Genomic DNA, 24,953 nt, shown 5'->3' on the forward strand with positions numbered 1-24,953 from the left:
GACACTGTAAAACTTGTTTTTTTTCAGTGTATATGAGAGTATATTCTCTTGGAAAACTAATAAGCTCCTTTGGATTTCAATATCATCTCTATGCGGATGATACACAAATCTATCTATCCTCTCCTGATCTTTCACCATCTGCGTTGTCTCGTGTTACTGACTGTCTTTCTGCCATTGCATCTTATTATTATTATTATTATTATTATTAATATTTATTTATAAGGCGCCACAAGACATCCGCAGCGCCGTACAGAGACAAACAAAATCACAATACAATGGGAGACAGCACAGTACAGAAAACACAGCAACTCAGTACGCTCAATGCACAGCTAGAGAGGGCGGGGAAGGGGGAGGGAGGATCCGCAAATGACGGGGCCCAAGAAGGAGGGCGCGGAAGACAGGGAGACCCCCAGGGGGGAGGAGGGAGCGAGAGTGGACGTGGGGTGGAGGACCCTCGAGGAGGAGGGCTAAGTAGCTGGAGAGCAGAGTTAGAAGTGGTGGAAACAGGAGGAGAGATGGCCCTGCTCAGAGGAGCGTATAATCTAAGGGGAGGGGTGGACAGACAGAGAGACGCAGGGGAGAGAGGGAGAGTAGGGGGACAGAGGCAGAAGATAAGGTAGGAAGTTAGGTGGGAGACAGAAAGGCTTTAAGAAAAAGGTGGGTTTTTAGGGCCCGTTTGAAGCTGGACAGATTAGGGGAAGTTCTGATGGAGGGAGGGAGCTTGTTCCAGTGGAGGGGGGCAGCGCGGGCGAAGTCTTGGATACGCGCGTGGGAGGAGGTTAAAAGGGGGGAAGAGAGGCGACGGTCAGAGGCAGAACGGAGAGGGCGGGATGGAGCATGAATAGAGAGGAGGGTGGAAATGTAGGGCGCAGTGGAGTTGGCGAGGGCCTTGTAGGTGAGTGTGAGGAGCTTAAAGAGGATTCTGAAGGGGAATGGGAGCCAGTGAAGGGCTAGGTAGAGGGGGGAGAAGACATCTTGGATGTCTTCTCGCCAACTCAAACTCAATCTTTCAAAAACTGAATTAATAATATTCCCACCCAAAAACAGAAGCTTCCTGCCTGACATTTCTATTTCTGTTGATAACATGACCATAAATCCCACGCCGCAAGCTCGCTGCCTAGGTGTTATCCTTGACTCACAACTATCATTTATTCCCCACATCAACTCCATATCTAAATCATGTTACATACATCTAAAGAACATTTCCAGAATACGCACAAATCTCACACAAGACACCGCAAAAACCTTAATTCATGCACTCATCATCTCCTGCATCTACTATTGCAATTCCCTCCTTACTGGTCTTCCCAAAGTCAGACTTGAACCCCTACAATCTATTATACACGCAGTGGCTAGATTGAATTTCCTTGCAAACCGTTCTTCCTCTGCTGAGCCACTCTGTCAGTGTCCACATTGGTTGCCTATATATCAACGAATCCAATATAAAATTCTTCTTTTAACATACAAGGCTGTCAACAAACTTGCACCGACATACATTTCCTCACTTGTCTCAAAATATCTCCCAACTCGACACCTCCGTTCTGCACAAGATCTGCGTCTCTCTTCCACTCATCACATCCTCCCATTCTCGGTTACAGGACTTTTTTCGGGCTGCACCCACTTTGTGAAATTCCCTCCCTCGTACAGTAAGACTTTCCTCTAGTCTTCAAGCGTTCACTGAAAACCCACCTCTTCAGACAAGCTTATGATATTCCTCAACCATCATCTTAATTTCTCTAAATTACCCTATTACCATCCTCTACACTGCTAACGCAAGACAACAACCCTCTGACCAACATTGCCACACACAGCGCCCACTCAGTACTTTTACCTTTGCATTCTAGCTGGTCCAGAGTGCAATATGATGTAGCACATGCCCTTGTGTTTCAAATTCCCATTGTCCCATAGACTGTAAGCTTGCGAGCAGGGCCCTCTTACCTCTCTGTCTGTATGTATTACCCAGTATTGTTTCATCAATGTTTGTTCCCAATTGTAAAGCGCTACGAAATTTGCTGGCGCTATATAAATAAATGATGATTATGTTTTTTCAGTATATGCGAGTAGACATGATATATAAGTTAGGTTAGTTAATTTTCAAAGCGTCTATTATGTATCTATTAATATGGTCATGTAGAAAAATAATATACAGATAAAACCTCCAATAAAATTAAAAATTGGATTAGCAGAGCATGTTAATAAATAAGACGTTTAGCTAGATTTGGTATCCCCAAATTTTGAAAAAACTATTTCAATAAAATCTATTGATGATAAAAAAAAAAGGAACAGCTAGAATGACATTAGTGCGGCGGTTCCCAAAGTGTGCGCCGCGGCTCCCAGGGGTGCCGCGGCGCTGTCACTGGGGTGCCGCAGGCCAGACATAAAAAAAACAAAGAACACAGAAACTTACCAATCCATCGGGCACCGGGACCCAGCAGCCTCCTCTCTCCCGCAACGGTCACTGAATATCGACGTCAGTAACAAGCTGCTGCGGGAGAGAGGAGGCTGCTGGGTCCTGGCGCCCGAAGGATTGGTAAGTTTCTGTGGTTTTTTTTATGGCTGGCGCCTGGCGCGGGGTAGAGGGGCAGTGGAGGGGGACACAGCGTCAGAGGGGCAGTGGAGGGGGACACGGCGTCAGAGGGGCAGTGGAGGGGGACACGGCGTCAGAGGGGCAGTGGAGGGGGACACGGCGTCAGAGGGGCAGTGGAGGGGGACACGGCGTCAGAGGGGCAGTGGAGGGGGACACGGCGTCAGAGGGGCAGTGGAGGGGGACACGGCGTCAGAGGGGCAGTGGAGGGGGACACGGCGTCAGAGGGGCAGTGGAGGGGGACACGGCGTCAGAGGGGCAGTGGAGGGGGACACGGCGTCAGAGGGGCAGTGGAGGGGGACACGGCGTCAGAGGGGCAGTGGAGGGGGACACGGCGTCAGAGGGGCAGTGGAGGGGGACACGGCGTCAGAGGGGCAGTGGAGGGGGACACAGCGTCAGAGGGGCAGTGGAGGGGGACACAGCGTCAGAGGGGCAGTGGAGGGGGACACAGCGTGAGAGGGGCAGTGGAGGGGGACACAGCGTGAGAGGGGCAGTGGAGGGGGACACAGCGTGAGAGGGGCAGTGGAGGGGGACACAGCGTGAGAGGGGCAGTGGAGGGGGACACAGCGTGAGGGGGGCAGTGGAGGGGGACACAGCGTGAGAGGGGCAGTGGAGGGGGACACAGCGTGAGAGGGGCAGTGGAGGGGGACACAGCGTGAGAGGGGCAGTGGAGGGGGACACAGCGTGAGAGGGGCAGTGGAGGGGGACATTGTGAGAGAGGGCAGAGGAGGGGGACAGCGTGACAGAGCAGAGGAGGGGACAGCGTGACAGAGGGCAGTGTGAGAGAGGGCAGTGTGTCTGGATGCAGAGGGGGCAGTGTGTCTGGATGCAGAGGGGGCAGGGTGCCTGAGAGCAGAGTGTTTGGATGCAGAGGGGGCATTTTTGCATACAACTAAATAAGTATTTCTGTCCTGACCTAAATACTTATTACAATTTTTTGACCCAACTACTTCTAAAACAGGACTGCTCAATAATTATTTTGGAGGGGTGCCTTGAAAAAATTTGGAGACTCTTAAGGGTGCCGCGAACTGCAAAAGTTTGGGAACCACTGCATTAGTGAATAAACATCTAACCTATTTGTTCACACATTTTGAGGCTTTCCATGATATATGTAAGGGTTCGCAAACACATATCTGAAGTAAAAAAAACTTTATTGCCACCTTATTCTAAAAACTGGGTGATGCACTTTTTTTTTTTTTGGCAAACTACTGAAAAGGAAAACTAAAGCCAAAACCAACACTGAGCGAAAATACAACATAGTTGTAGTAGTTGAGGTAAAATTCTATGCAGGATAAAAATCATATAAATGACATTCACAACACTATGGTCCGACTTTTTTCAACTCGCCGGAAATCGGCGAGTCGACAGCTAAAATTTAAATTTTCAATGCAAAGTCGCCGATTTCCAGCGAGTTAAAAAAAAAATTAAATCGCAGCATCATACATTTACCCCTAGGTCTTGTATACTCAAAAAACCATTCATAAATCATTCCCTGTACACTGCCATATTACTGTGACAATCCACCCTACAACTCAAGTCACTGACTTTGCTGTTGACAGGATGTTTAGTTTGGAATATCTCTGTGCATTGCAAATAAACATCAGTAAAATTATGCAGTGTAAGGATTTATGATTCTTCTTAGGACTATAATTGCAGTTTAATTTCTATGCACACACAGTACCCCCCATGCTGATGCTTGTCCCACTACTTCCTGCTTTCTCTTAGTTCCTGATCACAGGTCTATCCCCTGTGTGATAAACACTGATACAACAAGCTGCTCCAGGGAGGGAAACCAAAAAGTTTACACATAAATGTAGCTTGGTCTTGAACCCACTCGGCATGGAGTGTGCCACACAAAGAAGTTTGCTCAAATTTGGCCTAATCCCATGGCTCTCTCAATTGACATATGTATTGTTTTGGACATGTTATTTTGATCCTGTCTGCAATGTAATGTGTGTCTTATGTCTTAGCATTAGCTTTCATAACACAGAAGGAATCAATTATTTTCTTTCCTTTAAGAATGCTGGAAGCACTATGTACTGTAAATTATTGGTGGTGTTCATAGATTATTCTAAGGCCATTTCCATCATCCTTTGTGTATAAGAGCCATGCCGTCCACCACCCACTGGAAGTAACGCATTCCTTCTCTGCAGATAGGACTTTGCTGATTTTGCGTCTCTAATTCTGTCACTAGTAAGAGAATCAGGAATTGAGTTATTGATTATGACACTCATATTCCTCTAATAATGTGGAATAGCAGCTATTAAAAGTTGAAGGATATCTTGAAATTCAATCCGTCAGATTATCAATACTTAATATTTGACCAATAGTAAAATTATATGCTTAAAAGCGTAAACCCCGTTGTTGTATATGTGCTGCTTGTTAGGATTTTGGATTTCCAAATTAAAATAAAGATCAGTCTGAAAACCAAAGTAAATACCATATAACTATATGTGAAACTTCTCACATCACCAGTCAACAGCAAGAGCTTGTTTGTCTAGCTAACTGTAATATATTTCAACATGACTACCCCTCTTAATGGGTACATTAGAACGATGCAGATCAGCACAAATGCTCACAGCATTAAGTTGATTTATGGATGAATACAATAGGCAAGACTCATGGCGTTGAGACAGAAACTTGTTCCATTAACTCTAATTCCCCAAGATTCAACTCCACGTGTAACATAGTAACATAGTTGATGAGGTTGAAAAAAGACACCAGTCCATCAAGTTCAACCTATTTTGGATTTCCTGCGATCCTGCACTTATATTTGAAATTAATCCAGAGTAGGCAACCGCCCATCTGTTTCAATTTTAAAAATCCCCCCAGACTCAATATTGCAATCCAATTTTTACCCTATATCCACTACTATCCTTTATTTTAAATTAACGGTTGTATCCCTGGATACACCTTTCTGCTAAAAATTTGTCTAACCCTTTCTTAAACATATCTATTGAATCTGCCATCACAATCTTCCCTGGCAATGAATTCCATATCTTGACTGCCCTTACTGTAAAGAACCCCTTCCTTTGCTGGTTGTGAAATTTCCTCTCCTCTAACCTTAGGGGATGACCACGTGTCCTGTGTATGGTCCTTGGGGTAAAAAGTTCCCATGAAAGCTCTCCGTATTGACCCCTAATGTATTTGTACATAGTAATCATATCTCCCCTTAGACGCCTCTTTTCTAAAGTAAACATGCCTAAACTGGCTAACCTTTCCTCATAACTTAATGACTCCATACCCTTTATCAATTTTGTCGCCCTTCTCTGAACCCTTTCTAGTTCCAAATTATCTTTTTTATAGAGTGGTGCCCAGAACTGTACTGCATATTCAAGATGAGGTCTTACCAACGATTTATACAGTGGCAAAATTACACTGTCTTCCCTTGCATCTATGCCCCTTTTTATGCATGCCAATACTTTGTTTGCCCTTGCAGCTGCTGCTTGACATTGAGCACTATTGCCAAGTCTACTGTCTACGAGCACTCCCAAATCCTTTTCCATTATAGATTCTCCCATATATCTACAGGAATTTGTCAAATTTCTGAGCAACTGGTACAATACAGTGGTTTATATAAAAACACCATTATATCTATCTGTCAAACCCATGACTGTTGTAGTATTAAAGAAAGAGATTAAGTGATGCACATGTGGCCACAAAAAACGAAGGCAGTGTCATTTTGGATTTTATTCTTATTTATTTTTTTTAACATCAAAAGACCTGTGTAATGAAAGAGGATTCTTACTGCCCAAGTAAAACCATTTACATTATTTGGTTTTAAAAGTACTTGGTCATTTAACTGTTAAGCTAGTGCCATCTATCAGGTTCACTCATGCACCCGAATCTGGGAAAAATGGCAATTTCAGCTTGTGTTTTCCTATCTTATGAATCATGTACATAAATCTTTCCGAAACGTCAGTCACTTTTAGAGGAAACAGAAAATGAACGATTCTTCACACCATGCCGCCTGAAGCTTGGTTTCGAAATCCCTTGAAGATGTAATGTATATTGGATTTGCACATAGCCGATATGTGATTTATTTTTGAAACAGGAAGTGCATATTGTACTTTTTGATGGACACTCCTACTCCTGTAATATTATTTTTCCACTCTGCTTCCAGAATTGTTCACGTGTTTGTCAGCAGCACTTTGTATGCTATTGTAATCTGCAGGGTGCGCATGGCCATTTCCATGTCCTTAGTATGTATTTCAGAGAGTTCTAGGCTCATGACATATTGTTCAGACATGAGAGCACGTCTGTGTAACTTGTCAGATATTCCAAGTTTTATTAACTGCTGCTTGATTTCATCTTGTAGATCAGTGAAATGGCATGTCCTTGCCGGGGTTATTAACCTGATAATATATTCATCAACACATTCTGTAAATATACTTTCCATATAAGCAATTAAAAGCAAAATAGGCAGTCCAAGAATCTCTGCATTTGGAATGTGAATTTGTGTCTTCCTACGATGTGTTATAGTACATATCTACATGTTGGCGCTTGGACGGATAAGAAACATGCTTCTCTTCTTACAAGCAGACATTATTCCCACGGTGTCTGGAAAATGATCAAACTTCCAAAACCATTCCAGCCATAACGCATTAAGGTCATAAAAATGCAGAAATGACATCATTTGTTCAGTATTTTTGGCATGGTGCAGCGATATCACTGCATATTACTGAAACACAAATTTGTAAATATCCATTTCTTATTCTTGTCACAAGTGCTTTGCATATAACATCAGCAGATCACGCAGCATAAGTGTTTATTGCTCATTTTATGACAATATTTACGGTTTAATTTCTATTCACCCAGTATCCCCATGCTGATGGGCCTTTCAATCCCCTCATGGACTGCCTTCTTTCTCTTACGTCTTGTTGTGATCACGTCTATACTGTGTTAAACACACTTGGAGATGCACTGACTAATTGCTATCTTTCTATGGTATATACACTGTAGGGTATTACAGCTATCACAACTAGGCTACCAAACACTTAACTATCAAAAGAAAAGATTTTCACCATTTTTCTCACAATATACAGCGGAGACTGTAGAACTGCAAATTAATGATAAAATACCCACTTATCACTTACATTTATAAATCAAAGTCTTGTGTAGAATTCGAAATAAGTGTTCATTTAATGAGTTTAGTTCCAATTTAAAGACAAGTTGATTTTTTTTAAAGACTATTACAGGTATAAATGATCACTATATCCTGACTTAGGGGCATATTTATTAATGAACGCATTTTGAACACGATCCCTTTCAATCCATATTGCAAAGATAAGGATTGAAATATTGTGAGTTTATTAAAACATCTTCAAAAAGGAACAGCAGTACGAAAAAGTGCTGTGCCTGTGAAGTTGAACTCTTAATTTTTTCACTGCCTCTTCTCTTACAATGCTGAGTGCGATCCCCAGCAGCCATGAAACTCCATGTGCGCATGTGCCGTCCGATAGGCTCAGGCATGCGCAGAGACAACTCTGAGGAGGTGATGCAGCACATGAGAGGGAGGGATCATATGATCCCTCTACACATAAGCTGTTCAGCTCAACTCTGCAGAACAGAGCTGAAAAATAAACACATTCGGTAATGTACGCCAGTCTGAGTTGGTGAACATTAGTATGAACAAGTTTAAATTCTCTGAACTTGCTAAATAGAGCAGTCCCCATAGACATCTATCTGCTCTTTAGTTCAAAGAGAAATAAGAAATGCAAAGCAACATATATCTGATGCAATGAACTGTTAATAAATGTGAATGATATTTAAATGTGGAAAAAAAAGGAATAATAAATAGGCCCCTTAGGGGTATATTTATATAAAAAAATATTAACAAATATAAACAAAGAGATGTTGCCTGTAGCAAACAATCAGATTCCAGCTATCATTTTCTAGTATGTACTATTATTATTATTTTTCTTATTAATTTTTATTTATAGGGCGCCACAAGGTGTCCGTGGCACCGTACAGGGACAAAAACAAATTACAATACAAGGTGAGACAGCACAGTACAGTAAACATAAAGCACAGTAACTCAGTAAGCTCAATGCACAGCTAGTGAGGGCAAGGGGAGTATCCGCAAATGACGGGGCCCAAAAGGAGGGCGCGGAAGACAGGGAGCCCCCCAGAGGGGGGAGGAGGGCCCTCGAGGAGGAGGGCAAAGTAGCTAGAGAGCAGAGTTAGAAGTGGTGGAAACAGGAGGAGAGATGGCCCTGCTCAGAGGAGCGTACAATCTAAGGGGAGGGGTGGACAGACGGAGAAACGCAGGGGAGAGAGGGAGAGTAGAGGGACGGAGGCAGGGAAGGGGAAAGAAGGGGGAGAGGCAGAGGATAAGGTAGGTAGTTAAGTGGGAGACTGGAAGGCTTTAAGAAAAAAGATGGGTTTTTAAAGCCCGTTTGAAACTGGACAGGTTAGGGGAAGTCCTGATGGAGGGAGGGAGCTTGTTCCAGTGGAGGGGGGCAGCTCGGGCAAAGTCTTGGATACGCGCGTGGGAGGAGGTGATGAGGGGGGAAGATAGGCGACGGTCATTGGCAGATCGGAGGGGACGGGATGGAGTGTGAATAGATAGGAGTGTGGAGATGTAGGGTGCAGTGGCGTTGGCGAGGGCCTTGTATGCAAGAGTGAGGAGCTTGAACAGAGTTCTGTAGGGGAAGGAGAGCCAGTGGAGGGATTGGTAGAGGGGGGAGACAAAAGAGGAGCGGCGAGAAAGGAAGATAAGCCTAGCGGCTGCGTTAAGTACAGATCGAAGGGGAGCGAGATGAGAGAGGGGGAGGCCAGTAAGGAGGAGGTTGCAGTAGTCCAAGCGGGAGATGATCAGAGAGTGAATAAGGCATTTGGTGGCATCTTGGGAGAGGAAGGGCCGGATGCGAGCAATGTTACACAGCTAGAAGCGGCAGGATTTAGCAAGAGAGAGGATATGGGGGCCAAAGGAGAGAGAGGAGTCGAGGGTGACACCAAGGCAGTGAAGTTGGGGGACAGAGGAGATAGAGAAGTTGTTGACAGTGATGGAGAGGTCAACAGGGGATGAGGTATGGGGGGGGGAAAAACTATCAGCTCGGTTTTGGCGAGGTTGAGTTTGAGGAATCGAGAGGACATCCAGGAGGAGATGGCAGAGAGGCAGGCGGACACCCTAGAGAGGAGGGAGGGAGAGAGATCAGGAGAGGAGAGGTATAGTTGAGTGTCGTCAGCGTAAAGGTGGTAGTTGAAGCCGAAGGAGCTGATGAGTTCACCCAGGGAGGAGGTGTATTGAGAGAAGAGTAAGGGGCCCAGAACAGAGCGCTGCGGGACCCCGACTGGAAGGGTGGGGACAGGGGGGAGAGAGACTCAGTGGTGGTGACAGAGAAGGATCGGTCAGCGTGGTAAGAGGTGAACCAGGACAGGACAGGGCCAGAGAGGCCAAAAGACTGGAGGGTGTGGAGGAGGAGGAGGGGGGGGTGGTCAACGGTGTCGAAGGCTGCAGAGAGGTCAAGGAGGATGGGAAGGGAGAAGTGGCCCCTGGCTTTAGCAGAGAGGAAGTCATTGGTGACTTTAGCCAGGGCAGTTTCAGTGGAGTGAAGGGGGCGGAAACCAGACTGGAGAGGATCAAGGAGGGAGTGTTCAGAAAGGTAGGAGGTGAGACGGCTGCAGACGAGCCTCTCGAGAATTTTGCAGGCAAAGGGGAGAAGAGATATGGGGCGATAGTTCGAGAGAGAAGTGGGGTCGAGATTAGGCTTCTTAAGAATGGGGGATATGAGAGCATGTTTGAAGGAGGAGGGGGAAGATGCCGGAGGAGAGGGAGAGATTAAAGAGGTGAGCGAGGTGGGAGCAGGTGGTGGGGGAAAGGGAGCGAAGAAGGTGGGAGGGGATGGGATCCAGGGGACAGGTAGTAGGGGGGGGGGGAAGAAATGAGAGAGTGGACTTCCTCGCCCATGGTGGGGCGGAAGGAGTGGAGGGGAAGGTGTTTGGGGGGGGGGGGGGGGGAGGAGGACGGAAGAGTGGGAGGGGTAGAAGAGAGAAGAGAGAGTGGAGGGGGAAAATATGGAGAACTGTAGCTTATCGAGAGCTAAGCAGAGAAGACAGACGTCTGGGTGTCCCGGGTGAAAAAACGATATTCACAAAAGGACAACTATACAGAATAACAACGAACGGCCACACACAGCGGACCACCTCTGTATAATTAATACACTGATGAAGGAGGCGAAGTCGGAGGCAGTCAGGGAGGAGGGGGTGGGGGGAGGGGAGGGGGCCAGGAGAGTGCTGAAGGTGGCGAAGAGGCGGCGGGAGTTAGAGGACTGGGAAGAGATGAGGGATTTAAAGAAAGATTGTTTGGCGAGAGAGAGGGCAGAGCTGTAGGATGAAACTAGATAAATGATAGCTAGAATCTGATTGGTTGCTATGGGTACCATGACTTTTCCTTTTTAGAAGGTTTGATAACTGTATCCCTTAGTCTTATTTGTTATGAGGACATAAAACAAAGACATAAAAAACAACTATTCAATGTATAAAACATGCAATGCAAGCTAAAAAAAATGCCATAATTATAAGGCTTACCTCAGGCTTCCCTTGGTTTCTGCAGAAAAGAAAAAATATATATATTAATGGTAGAAACACTTCACAAAGGCATTAGAAAAAAAATCATATGCTATTGAACTATGTGTCATTGAGTTTAATACAATAGCAATATACAATAGTACCACAAAATCCACTGCAATCACTGTAGAACAACCAGCTTTATTGACACAATTGAACCAAGCAGTGTACTCATGCGAAATGCAGTGTGTTAGCGTGGGAAAACTGGGAGGACATGGTGACTGATGTGAATGAGTTCTCTGTACAGCGCTTCGGAATCAGTGGCGCTATATAAATAAATGGTGATGATGATGATGATGATGATAATGATCCTGGACATTCCACACAGGCTAGCTATTACTACACGTCATGATCCCATCCAGATTATGTTTACACTGCTGGGCAAATATTGAATATATCCACAAATGAGTACATATGTACCAGTGAATATATTAATCTAAGCAATAACGTTAACACATCCTGTTTAGAAGAAGACAGCTCATGTGCTGAAGTTGATTGATCAAATGATTATCTTGCCAGTCTGTGCCCTCTTCAGTGATGGATCTTCCTGCATCTCTGGGGAAGAGCTCAAACAGCTGGGAACTATCTGTGTGTTTATGATTCCTATGCAGAGTATTTAGGCCACTCACTGCAGAGGGCAAACACTATTCTATATAAGTGGGGTAAGCAATAAGTGGCAGCATATTGTCCTTAAAATAGTAGTAAATAAACTCCATAGTCTATAAAAAGAAAATAAATACATACCATTTTTATCTCATAATTGCCTACTCTCCAAGAATCTCTAACCCCAACACCACGTCAGCCATTATGTATCACAAAAAGATAAAGGCAAAGGCTGAAAAGATGGAACTAAATATTGTCAACCAAGTTTCACTTTGCACATTTTAGGAAATAGGAACTGGTGAACCATTCCCTTATCATTCAGGATGCGCATCAATCTTGAATATAAAGTAACCAACCAATATTAAAAGCAAAGTGGTACTCCACTCAAGATAATGATATATGCATAAACCAGAATTACTACACCCTTTTAACCTTTGAATTTGTTAATATTAAATCTGTTAGAACATCTTATTAAATGTTATAACTGGTTTAGTTTTGCAGCTATGTTTTTGCTGTACATAAATAACAGCATAGTTTAGCCCGGACCTCCTCCTTCATAATTCAAAGTTATTTTACACAAAGACTAAACATAGTGAGATCTACTCGGAATGTGGCAAAGAATCAAAATGAAAACACTTCTGACATATGAAGGTTCAAATCTTTGCATCACCAGTGACCATATCCAGAGAAAAATGGACTTACTTGGCAATTCTCAGCTTTCCCACTTCACCCCTTCCCGTGGCCTTCGTCCACTGCTGTGCCAAGTACTTGGGAAGCTGCAAAAAGAACAAGCACCATTTCATTTCAGAACATTAAACACATTTCTGTGACACATACTTCTGTCAATCTAAACAAAATGATGGCAATGTTTAGCAATGCAGAGGATCCAAGTGTTTGTTCTTTCAAAAATGCAAATAGGCTAAAAAATACTATATTTAGTCTGTGCAGCTCTGCTTTGTTCAGCTGATAGTTGTCTATTCTATTTAAATATCAAAAGAAATATTTGCAGGAGAAACGGGAAAAGCATCAAAGCATCTGAGTGTTTATCAGTTCAATGCCAGTTTCCAATCACTATCTTGCAAGTGGCATTGCCCGGTAAACAACAGTACAAGCCAGCATCATATGATCAGCCCATTCCACTTTGCTTCATAAATGAATGCTATATTTCACATATAAATATAATTATATGCGTAGGCAATAAAACAATACAATCTGCTTTTACAAATAAAAATTTGTCAAATCAGCAATACAGATGCATTTATCAAAGGTGGACAAATAATGTAGAATTTGGAGCCAGTCAATCAAATCAAGAAGTTAGCTGGATCTTGCAAGGAGACAAGGAACATGGGCTTTCATTAATCTCAGCAAGAATGACTCCCAAAAGTTAGGTGTCAGAAGCAATACTATAAAAGCATTGAAGGCGTAGATAATGTAGCTGAAAAATATATCTACTTAAATATACACACATTATTCAGTGGGAAAACACTGTTTAATGACATCTCAATGTAATACTTTTTAAACACGTACATCACTGATCTAAAGGATAATTCATTTTTTGTGTAAAACACATACATACATACATACATATATATATATATATATATATATATATATATATATATATATATATATATATTTATATTAAAAAAATCTTATAAATTATTTGACATTAAAGAGGAACTAGTAAAATTTGTGTAGAACAGGTTTAAAAAATGGCTATAAAAAGAGTTTGTGCACAACCCTCCCATTTTACCAGATCGCAATTCCCTACGGACACAGACAGCCAGGAAAGGAGGGAAAATTCACACCTTTTATGTGCTGTGTTTGGACTACAATTGTGGGCTCAATATCCCTCTGAAAAAGTTGCTGAAGAATTGAGATTCATCTATATACATCTAAGTACTCGAGGGGGTAAATGTATCAAGCTGAGAGTTTTTCAGCGGGTTTGAAAAACCAATCAGATTCTAGCCTATCATTTATTTAGTGCACTCTACAAAATGACAGCTAATATCTGATTGGTTGCTATAGGCAACATCTCCACTTTTCAATCTCGCCGGGAAAACGCTCAGCTTGATAGATTTACCACCAAGTGTCATATGTGCTTGCTTAGCTATGAGAGATATTCATCTATTAATACATATTTTAAATGAAAACCTGCAAGTTGCTGATTCCAGTATTTACATTGTCCGACTGGACGTGTGACCTCACAGTGTTTAATCTGACTATTGCTTCAATCATTGGAGACAAAATTGCTGGTTCTATCGCTCATCATAATAGAGGCATTTATGTGAAGTCTATCGAGCTGTCCCCAGGGGTGAGTTGTCGGCACTTGCTGCAGATTGGGGTGAGAGAGGGCCTCTCAACAGTTTCTTCTACTACTTTTTCCAGCCACTGCATAGGGAGTATATTGTTGGTTCTTGCTGCAGATTGTGGTAAGAGAGGACCCCCCTCTTGACTGGTAATACACAAGGAATATAATTTGCCATCTATTTTCAATATTGGTGTCATTCCACTGTCAGCTAAATATTGGTTATAACGTCATACAAGAATTTTCAAACTAGCAAGTGGTGTTTCATCGATGCAATGTTGGCATCTTTAAGTAAGATGACTTTTTGAACATTTCCTGCTTATTTATACATCTAAATTTTTATATTTCTAACCAGTAGCAGGTCAAATGAGACTTTTAGGTTGATACCAGCAACTTTGGGTTATATAAGATACGTTTCGTACACATGCTGGCATGTTTCCATTTTAATACAGACTTAAGAGTATAATGTGTTCTGTTTAATACTGCGTGATTACATATGTTTTATTTCAGGCTGTGCAATAAGCTATTTGTTATATTGTCTACATCTGTGTTAGTGGTACATCTTTAATTTAAGGTAGGGATATCTAACAGTGCTGTACTTTTTCTGCCTTAAAATTCACACTCTGTATGTGAATAACAAACGTGGCTACTGAATGGAGATTAGATGCAGACAATCCATTCAGAAGCTGCATTTACTGCAGAACCCTGTCCTAGGTCCTCGAACATCGAGGACGGTTGGGTGTACAGCACTGACAGCACTCTCCTCTCTTAACTGTCAATATGCGGGACCTGTATTTACATTACAATAACATTTGCGGTAAGGGGGGAGAAACTATGTCTATATAGGTAGGGTTGTACAAAGGTTTATTATAATCAATTTAGGACAACATTTTTCAAAATATTGTAAAATGTTTCTAGAAGATGGCTCTGCAGTTATCACTGCACCTTTTCTCTTCACTCCGCTATAAACATTACAATTGAAGCTTTGGAATTAGTAATTAGCTGATATGTCTGCTTGTCCTACTAGTGCATTTCACACTGAACATCAAATTGCGGGTTTTAGTGTCTAGCTTTGTGGGCCACCTGAAAATGTGCAAATCTCCCGTTACTCCTGGATCAAGCCTCTTCATGAATGTCAACATTTTTGTTTTCCTCCTAAAATACTGGTAGGCTTAGCTTCACTTATGTCTTAAATTGATCATGACAGTGAGGGAACATCAGAACGGCTTTAGTTAATTGTTACTTGTGCGTTTTAAGGGTTTTATTACATAACTTGAAGTATCTAGAAATACCCGTTTCTGGAAAAGTGCAAAATGTGTCCTATTGAACTTATAGGATGAGATGTGACCTCCGCCATCACATGGTCGTGGAAAAATCAAGTACGTCTGCAGGGTGAAAAAGCATTTAAATAAGCTTGTCCCACAAAATGAAAGCTTGGGAATGTAGAGTCACTTACATTCATTGTCAGAGTCATTACATGCATTACACTTGTGCCACAACATTACAAACCACATTTAACGCTAGTGTGTTGAGGCCTTAAAGCTTTTGGCTGGTCAGGTGGGTGTTACGAGCCGCAGCGGTACTCACAGCTGCCGCGGCTCGCTTCTGGTGGCCCCTGGTGTCCCGGCCGTCACCTTGACGACCGGGGCGTCATTTCCGGTTCCTGCCCGGCCGTTGCCAAGGCAACGGCCAGAAGCCTCTCACATAGCGCTGCGTCCCGGCAGTGCTGGAAGCCGGGCGCATGAGCGAAAACAGGTACAGCCTGTGGGCTAATTAGGTTTTATTATGTAATCAAGAAGAGCTGTTCAGTATTTCAGAGCTAGGCTCTGATTGGCTGATAGTGGTATTTAAGGCAGTAAGGTCTGAAGCCTCACTGCCAGTTATAGCTTCTGTTACCAGTCTGCTGACCTGCTCTGCTCCTTGTTCCTGTCCTTTGGATATTCTGTTGGTTTGCCCGTGTATGACCCCTTGCCTGGATTTGGACCCTGCCTGTGTTTCTTGTGACCCCGACCTCTGGCGTGTTTACCGACCTTCCTGTTTGCTCGTGACCCTTGACCTCGGCTTGTTTATTGGATTCCATGTCTGCTGCCGGCCCTCGACCCTTGCCTGGACGTCACTCCGCTTTCCTGGGTTCTCCCCAGCCGGTACGCACTTCACGACCCTCTGTCAGTCTGCGGCCCAGTCTGTCCCCACCACTAGGGGCTCCAGTGAATACCTGACTGGCAGAGTAGATTCCGGGTTGTGCAGTATCGGCTAGGGGGGGTTCCTAACATTATAACCGGCCTAAACAGACGTTCCGGAGACGAAGTTGGGATGGAAGAAAGCGGAACCAAATTGTCTCCTTTTCAAGCCCTGGCGGGTCATGTTGAGACCCTGTACCGGACTACACTAGCCATTTCCGGTTCCACCAATGAACCCAAGTTGAATTTGCCGGACCGGTTCTCCGGAAACAGAGCCCTGTTCCGGAACTTTAAGGAAAGCTGCAAGCTCTACTTTCGGTCTTCCGGTTCAGAACAACAGAGAGTTGGGATTGTCATCTCCCTCCTGCAGGGTGACCCCCAGCCTCGGGCCTTCACCCTGCCACAGTCTAGTCCTTTCTTGCAATCTTTGGAAGCCTTCTTTAATGCATTGGGTCTGCTCTACGATGACCCTGACCGAGTTGCCTCCGCTGAGGCTCATCTACGGGCTCTAAAGCAAGGAGGACGTTCTGCAGAAGAATACTGCGCTGAATACCGCAGATGGTCACCCGACAGTGAATGGAATGATCCAGCGTTACGCAGCCAGTTTCGCCTAGGACTGTCAGAGCAGATCAAAGATTCACTTGTGCAGTATCCTTACCCCACCTCGTTGGAAAGTCTTATGCAACTCGCCATTAAAATTGACAGGAGATTCAAGGAGAAGAAGACTGAGAAAGAGGCATCCTCCTTTTCATCTGCATTTATCCAGGTTCCCGCGGAGGAGGAGGAACCTAAGCAGTCAGGGGTGTATCGCCTCTCTCCTGACGAAAGAGACAGAAGACGGTCACAAGGCTTATGCCTTTATTGTGGTAATAAAGGCCACTTCTCCTGCGCTTGCCCTTACAAACCTGAAAAAGGAGTATGTCTGGGAAAGGTCCACTTAGGTCTGCAAATTGTTTCCCAAAAGAATGCTGTCCTGATTCCCGCACAAGTCACTTTTGGTGCCAGTTCCGTGGCCCTGTTGGCCTTCATTGATAGTGGAGCTGCAGGCAACTTCCTCGAAATCGGGTTTGCCCGTTCTGCTCGGATTCCTATGGTGAAGCTTCCTTCTGCAATTACAGTTTGTGGCCTAGATGGAAATCCTTTGCCTGGAGGCAAAATTGTTTGGGAGACCCCATCACTACAACTGAACGTAGGAGCTCTCCATTCAGAGTCCATAACCCTCCTCCTTACCGACTGCCCATCAGTCCCGCTGATTCGGGGTGAGGAGAGATTGTCCAGTGGAGTTCTTATTGTACTCAGTCTTGCTTGACTCTGCCTCTGCGAATGATTCAGTCTATTCCAGAGCAACTTCCCTCACAATATCACGAGTTCTGGGATGTGTTCTCCAAAAAGGCTGCTGACACCTTACCACATCACCGTGACTGACTGTGTCATCGAGCTTATTCCTGGTTCCAAGTTACCCAAGGAACGCTTGTACTATCCCTCTGGTCCAGAGACCAAATCCATGCAGGAGTACATTGATGAAAATTTGCAGAAAGGTTTCATCAGGCCATCCAAATCTCCAGTAGGAGCTGGAGGCTTTTTTGTGTCCAAAAAAGACGGAGGACTAAGACCCCGTATTGACTACCGAGGACTGAATCTCATTACAGTCAAGAACCTCTTCCTCTCATCTCCGTATTATTCGATCAGCTAAGAGGTGCTACAGTCTTCACCAAAATTGATCTTTGTGGAGCATATAACCTCATCCGCATTAAAGGAGATGAATGGAAGACGGCATTCAATACGCATTCTGGCCACTACGAGTATCTGGTCATGCCGTTTGGTCTTAGCAACGCACCTGCAGTATTCCAGGACTTGATTAATGAAGTTCTTTGGGAGTTCCTTGATTGTTTCGTGGTCATCTATTTAGATTATATCCTCATTTATTCCAAGTCCTTGTCCGTACATCGGGGTCACGTCAGACAGGCTATACAGAAATTGCGGTTGTCTGTCTGTGTGTGAGTGTGTGTCTATAGTAGGGAATTTAGACTGTAAGCTCCAATGGGGCAGGGACTGATGTGAACGAGTTCTCTGTACAGCGCTGCGGAATTAGTGGCGCTATATAAATAAATGATGATGATGATAAACACCACCTTTACGAAAACTGGAAAAGTGTGAATTTGAGGTGCAGAAGGTATCCTTTCTGGGTTACATATTCTCTGCTGAGGGATTCTCCATGGATCAAGCTAGGGTCCAAGCTATCTTGGATTGGGTGCAACCAAACAATCTTTAGGCGGTGCAGAGGTTCCTGGGCTTCGCCAACTACTATAGAAGGTTCATTCGTGGTTTTGCTGACATTGTGGCTCCCATTGTCGCCCTGACTCGCAAAGGAATGGATCCAACTAATTGGTCGCCCCAAGCAGTAGCCTCATTTGAAAGCTTGAAAAAAGCCTTTGTGTCTGCTCAGGTCCTTAGACATCCAGATCCAACTAAAGCATTTGTTCTTGAGGTCGATGCCTCTGACGTCGGTGCCGGTGCTATCCTATCACAGAAGGACCTTCATACTCATCGTCTACACCCATGTGCCTATTTCTCCTGTAAGTTCTCTTCAGTAGAAGCTAACTACGATGTCAGCAATAGGGAACTATTGGCAATTAAATGGGCCTTCGAGGAGTGGCAGCATTGGCTGGAGGGTGTTTCACATCAGATCTCTGTTATTACAGACCATAAAAACCTACAATATATTCAGTCAGCCAAACGTCTGGACCCCAGACAGGCCCGCTGGTCGCTATTTTTCACTCGATTCAATTTTGTGATCACCTACCGACCGGGATCTAAAAATGTACGAGCAGATGCTCTGTCCAGAAGCTTCTTGGCACATCATGTTCCAATTACAAATCCGGAGCTTATCATTCCCTCTTCCATAATCCACGCTGGGCTGACCCAAGACCTGAGCACTACACTTCAGAGGTTTCAAAAATTAGCTCCTGATAATACCCCGGAGGGATGTTTATTTGTTCCGGTCCATTTAAGGAAGGCGGTTCTTGCAGAAGCTCACAATATTAAGACTGCTGGACATCCCGGAATCCGGATAACGTGGGAAATCTTATCCCGTACTGTACGGTGGCCATCGTTACCTACTGATGTCAGGACTTATGTTCTCTCTTGCGAGGGTTGTGCCAGGAATAAAGTTCCCAGGAATCGTCCGGTAGGTCAGTTGGTTCCATTGCCCATTTCTGTAAAACCCTGGACTCATTTGTCCATGGACTTTATAGTCAATCTGCCACTCTCTGCAGGACACAACACCATATGGGTTGTGGTAGATCGATTCAGCAAAATGTCTCACTTCATACCACTAACCAGGCTCCCTAGTGCTCGAAATCTGGCTGTCCTGTTCATCAAGCACGTATTTCGCCTTCATGTACTGCCTACTGATATTGTTTCCGACCGTGGTTCCCAATTCGTAGCAAAATTCTGGAAATCTTTTTGTACCCTTCTGGGAATCAAGGTTAGCCTTTCTTCTGCATATCACCCTCAATCTAACGGGCAGACTGAGAGGGTTAACCAGTCTTTGGAACAGTTCTTACGTTGCTACACTTCAGAATTTCACGACAACTAGTCATCCTTGTTACCCTGGGCGGACTTTGACTATAATAATTCATGTCACTCATCCACGCAAACCTCACCATTCTTCTGCAATTTTGGTTTTCATTCTAGGACCAATTCCTTGTGTTCCCTCAAATCCGCTGGCATTCCGGATATTCGTTCTACTGCTGCCGATCTTAAGGTCATCTGGAGAAAAGTGCAATTCTCTTTAAGACAGGCCTCATTTTCTGCAAAAAAAAAATTCTGATCGCCACCGTACCACCTGCTCCTTCAAAGTGGGCCAGAAAGTGTGGCTTTCTACGAGAAATATTAGGCTCAGACAGCCCTGCAGGAAATTGGGTCCTAAATTCATTGGTCCGTTCCTCATTGTCAAGCAGATTAATCCCGTGGCATTTAGGTTGAGAATTCCTGGGTCATTAAAGATCCCCAAAACTTTCCATTGCTCCCTGCTCAAATCTGTACTTTATCCAAGTACTTTATCCAAGTCAACCTCAGCTTCCAAGTTCTTATGGACAGAATCGGAACAAAAATAAAAAAAAAATCAGTTGTTCAGAAGATTCTTGATTCAAAGAAGGTACAGGGCCAGGTGCACTTCCTGGTACAATGGAAGAATCGAGGTGTGGAGGAGCGGTCTTGGGTTCCGCGAAGACAACTTCATGCCACTAAACATCTTAAAGAATTCTTCAGAAAATTCCCTAAGAAACCTGGGTGTCGGGTTCCTTAACCTCTCCTCAAGGGGGGTTACTGTCACGAGCCGCGGCGGTACTCACATCCGCCGCGGCTCGCTTCTGGTGCCCCCTGGCGTCCCGGTCGTCAAGTGCAAAATGTGTCCTATTGAACTTATAGGATGAGATGTGACCTCCGCCATCATATGGTCGTGGAAAAATCAAGTACATCTGCAGGGCGAAAAAGCATTTAAATAAGCTTGTCCCACAAAATGAAAGCTTGGGAATGTAGAGTCACTTACATTCATTGTCAGAGTCATTACATGCATTACACTTGTGCCACAACATTACAAACCACATTTAACACTAGTGTGTTGAGGCCTTAAAGCTTTTGGCTGGTCAGGTGGGTGACACGGCGGTACTCACAGCCGCCGAGGCTCGCTTCTAGTGCCCCCTGGCGTCCCGGTCGTCAAGGTCATTTCCAAGGCAACGGCCAGAAGCCTCTCACATAGCGCTGCGTCCCGGCAGTGCTGGAAGCCGGGCGCATGAGCAAAAATAGGTACAGCCTGTGGGCTAATTAGGTTTTATTATGTAATCAAGAAGGGCTGTTCAGGATTTCAGAGCTAGGCTCTGATTGGCTGATAGTGGTATTTAAGGCAGTAAGGTCTGAAGCCTCACTGCCGGTTATAGCTTCTATTACCAGTCTGCTGACCTTCTCTGCTCCTTGTTCCTGTTCTTTGGATATTCTGTTGGTTTGCCCGTGTATGACCCCTTGCCTGTGTTTCTTGTGACCCCGACCTCTGGCGTGTTTACCGACCTTCCTGTTTGCTCGTGACCCTTGACCTCGGCTTGTTTATTGGATTCCATGTCTGCTGCCGGCCCTCGACACTTGCCTGGACTCCACTCCGCTTTCCTGGGTTCTCCCCAGCCGGTACGCACTTCACAACCCTCTGGCAGTCTGCGGCCCAGTCTGTCCCCACCACTAGGGGCTCCAGTGAACACCTGACTGGCAGAGTAGATTCCGGGTTGTGCAGTATCGGCTAGGGGGGTTCCTAACAGTGGGATACAAGTTATGTGGGGAGGTGGGGAAGCAGACATCACATTAACACTTTACTGTAGCTGCAATAACCAACACACTCAAATTATTCAGCACTCATTCAGCTACCTAAGAGTTCTCCACAAGAGTAATGAAGAGGGCATAAACTGTTACTATAGTGATGTCATTACTTTGCCTAATTTCAAATGTTGTGCACCTCTCTGTCTTGTTCCTGGAGAAGGATGATGGGAGCTCCGGTATTCTAACTCTTAACTGTAAAGAGGTGGTAGTAGGGATGTCCACTTCCAAGAAAATAGACTTAATTAATTAGTATCTGTGTATGTGGCTCCTTTAGAATGGAATTTATTTAGATGTGCCCCTCCGTTACCTCAATAAACCAGGTGTGCACAAAAATTGCAGGACCTCACAGTTTGCAGACATGCCAATAAACAGCTGAATAGATATGGAAGCAACTGCTACTCCTATACCTATCTATCAAAGTGTTACTAATACAGGAACCGTAAGGATATATAAATTAGAGTATGAGTATGCTATAAAGGACCCCTGAGGAAGTCTTTGTAGAAGATGAAATGCAAAGGGATGCTTTCCATGGAAATTATCAGAACTTGAGAGAGTCAACAATAGACAAGGGACATTAAATCCTATAAAACCAAAGCCTTTCTGCTTTGTTTTAATGTATGTGCATTTTTAAGAAGATTCGTTAAATTAATTGATTTATTACACTGTATAGTGGTTATTCTCTTTCCTGATCTATATCACTTGAGTCTCCACCTAAAAACAAAAGACTCAATAAGATAAACCTGAAGGACCATGATATAAGATAAAACACTATTTCTTTATTTGTCACATACTCTATCCTTGCACATGATGGTGCTTTGAAAAGCATACTGCACTATTAGGTGCAATCTCTATCATTTATTTTCATATATACAATAAGCTTAACTCAAGCATGCTTCCCAACATATCAAAATGACAAAGTACATACACATTGTCTTTTCTGAAATTCAAATTCACAGAGCTCTGAAACATAAAACTGAAGTCGCTACATACAGGTGTAAACAATAAAGACTTTAAATTACACCATTTCAAGTTATTCAAATATGCATCTACATTAACAAATATGGGGAGGTAAAAGAATTTAAATGCTTTACAGGCGTTTTTCCCCACATGGAAAATAATGCATGAATGAGTAATGGACGTAGTTAAAAAAAAAGAAAAACATTGGTACACATTTTTAATACAAGGGTAAAAAAAAACTATTCAGTTGTGGTCTAAGGGCACGTAGACGAAAGAGTTTTCTCTTCGAAATCTGTAGAAAACAGACCAATTAATCTCTATACTGTGCCACATATACTGCCCACATAGGCAACCATTACATAATTGGCAAATATATTACTGCAATAGAGTAAATAATATTGCGTTGACAGCACAGAAATGAATAGATCGCTATTCTGCAGTGTTTACACTACACACTTAGGGGCCAATTCAATTCAGGAGCCAGAGTGCATCAGGAATGTAAAATCAATGCGACATCGCGGATATTGCCTCAAAAACAATAGATGTGAACAGTAAAATCTGTGATGTTGAGTACCATAGTACCCGTACATCACGCTGAACTGAATCGGCCCCTTAGATTAGTAAAATATTGTGTCAGGACAACCAACATGTATTTTACTAGCATTAAAAACATTAGTAAAATGCACATAATAAACATAAGTGAGTATGAGTGTGGCTGAGTTTGGGACATGACACCTATCTTGTTACATTTGGAAAGCCAGCACTTCTTATCAGCCCTTCACAACAAATATTCAATGCTCATGTTGTATTACTGTGTAACTTAGCACTCTAAATACGAGTAGGGTAATCAGAACAAATACATGCATTGCAGTAAGGTTATGCATTTCTAACCAATAGAAAACATGAATGGGAACTAATTGTAACATAGTTGATGAGGTTAAAAAAAAGACACCAGTCCATCAAGTTCAACCTATTTTGGATTTCCTGCAATCCCTTTCTTATCATTGAAACTGGTCCAGATCAAGCAACCGCCAATCTGTTTCAATCAGGAAAAATCCCCCCAGACCCAATATTGCAGTCCTATTTTCTCCCTATATCCACTACTATCCTTCATTTTAATTAACGGTCGTATTCCTGGATACAGTTGTCCGCTAAAAATTTGTCTAACCCTTTCTTAAAAACATATCTATTTAATCTGCTATCACAACCTTCCCTGGCAGTGAATTCCATATCTTGACTGCCCTTACTGTAAAGAACCCCTTCATTTGCTGGTTGTGAAACTTCCTCTCCTCTAACCTTTGGGGGGTGACCACATGTCCTGTGTATAGTGCTTGGGGTAAAAAGTTCCCATGAAAGTTCTCTGTATTGACCCTTAATGTATTTGTACATAGTAATCATATGTCCTTTTAGACGCCTCTTTTCTAAGGTAAACACGCGATGCAGCATTTGTAGATTATAGATGCTCAAATTTATAAATGAGTGATTTGGCAGCGCAGAGCCTGAGCCCTGCGGCGACCAGAGCGCAGAGCCTGAGCCCTGCGGCGACCAGAGCGCAGAGCCTGAGCCCTGCGGCGACCAGAGCGCAGAGCCTGAGCCCTGCGGCGACCAGAGCGCAGAGCCTGAGCCCTGCGGCACCCAATATACACATTAAGCCAGAACCCCATTGAAGACAGAAGACAACTTGATTCCAATACTGAAGCTTCCCTGAAACCCATGACTGAGTCATCTAGACAGACTAAAATCTCTTACCTTTACCAGCCACATGCCCGTGTTTTGCTTGGCTCCGCTCAGATCCAGTTCCCCTTTATCTGCGGCCATAACGCTGATGCCGTCTACTACAAACACAATACTACTAAAGCCGGCACACAGGGGGAAACAAGAGCAAGTGCACACTGTTGTACGGACTACGGAGCGCCGGATGGGACACACTTCCGGGTGCGCTTACGATATCCTTGCTGAGTCTAGTCATGTTGATGATACCGGTCCGGGACCCGGGACCCTGGACCCTGTGTATTGTATACTATACGTGACTATTGTTCAGTATTCAGTATTATCTATTGCATACACTTATTACACTGCCTAGAAAGATGCAGATTTCGCCCAGATTAGTTTTCCTTGCATAGCTGCAAAACAAGTTTAACATTTGTAGTGAAGAAGCCGCAATTGAAAATTAATTGCACATTGTACACCACTTATGCTATATAAACATAAATACATTTCATACAAATATTGAAGTATGTGGTATGTCTATTTATGACCAAACAAATTGCTCACATTAATTTTAATTTCTTATCACAATGATAAGAAATTAACGTGGCAATTTATTAAAATTGATTAGCTGTGACAGCAGCTCCATAGAAGCCTATCGCAGCGAACAATGTAT

The 24,953-nt window shown here is 43.7% G+C and overlaps 1 protein-coding gene across 1 annotated transcript in view; it reads right to left on the bottom strand.

The window, feature by feature from the left end:
* Nucleotides 1-24,489, bottom strand: part of GTF2F2 (general transcription factor IIF subunit 2) — a 171,777-nt gene extending 147,288 nt beyond the window's left edge. Inside the window, exons 1-3 of the mRNA XM_075199735.1 lie at nucleotides 24,320-24,489; nucleotides 12,461-12,534; nucleotides 11,117-11,135 (exon numbers count right to left, since the gene is read on the bottom strand). Of these exons, the coding sequence (XP_075055836.1) occupies nucleotides 11,117-11,135; nucleotides 12,461-12,534; nucleotides 24,320-24,388 (162 nt within the window). The 5' untranslated portion in view covers nucleotides 24,389-24,489. The remainder of the gene's footprint in view (nucleotides 1-11,116; nucleotides 11,136-12,460; nucleotides 12,535-24,319) is intronic.
* Between the last annotated feature and the right edge of the window lie 464 nt (nucleotides 24,490-24,953).

The sequence above is a fragment of the Mixophyes fleayi genome, chromosome 2 (assembly GCF_038048845.1).
Source record: "Mixophyes fleayi isolate aMixFle1 chromosome 2, aMixFle1.hap1, whole genome shotgun sequence".
NCBI classification, from domain to species: domain Eukaryota; kingdom Metazoa; phylum Chordata; class Amphibia; order Anura; family Limnodynastidae; genus Mixophyes; species Mixophyes fleayi.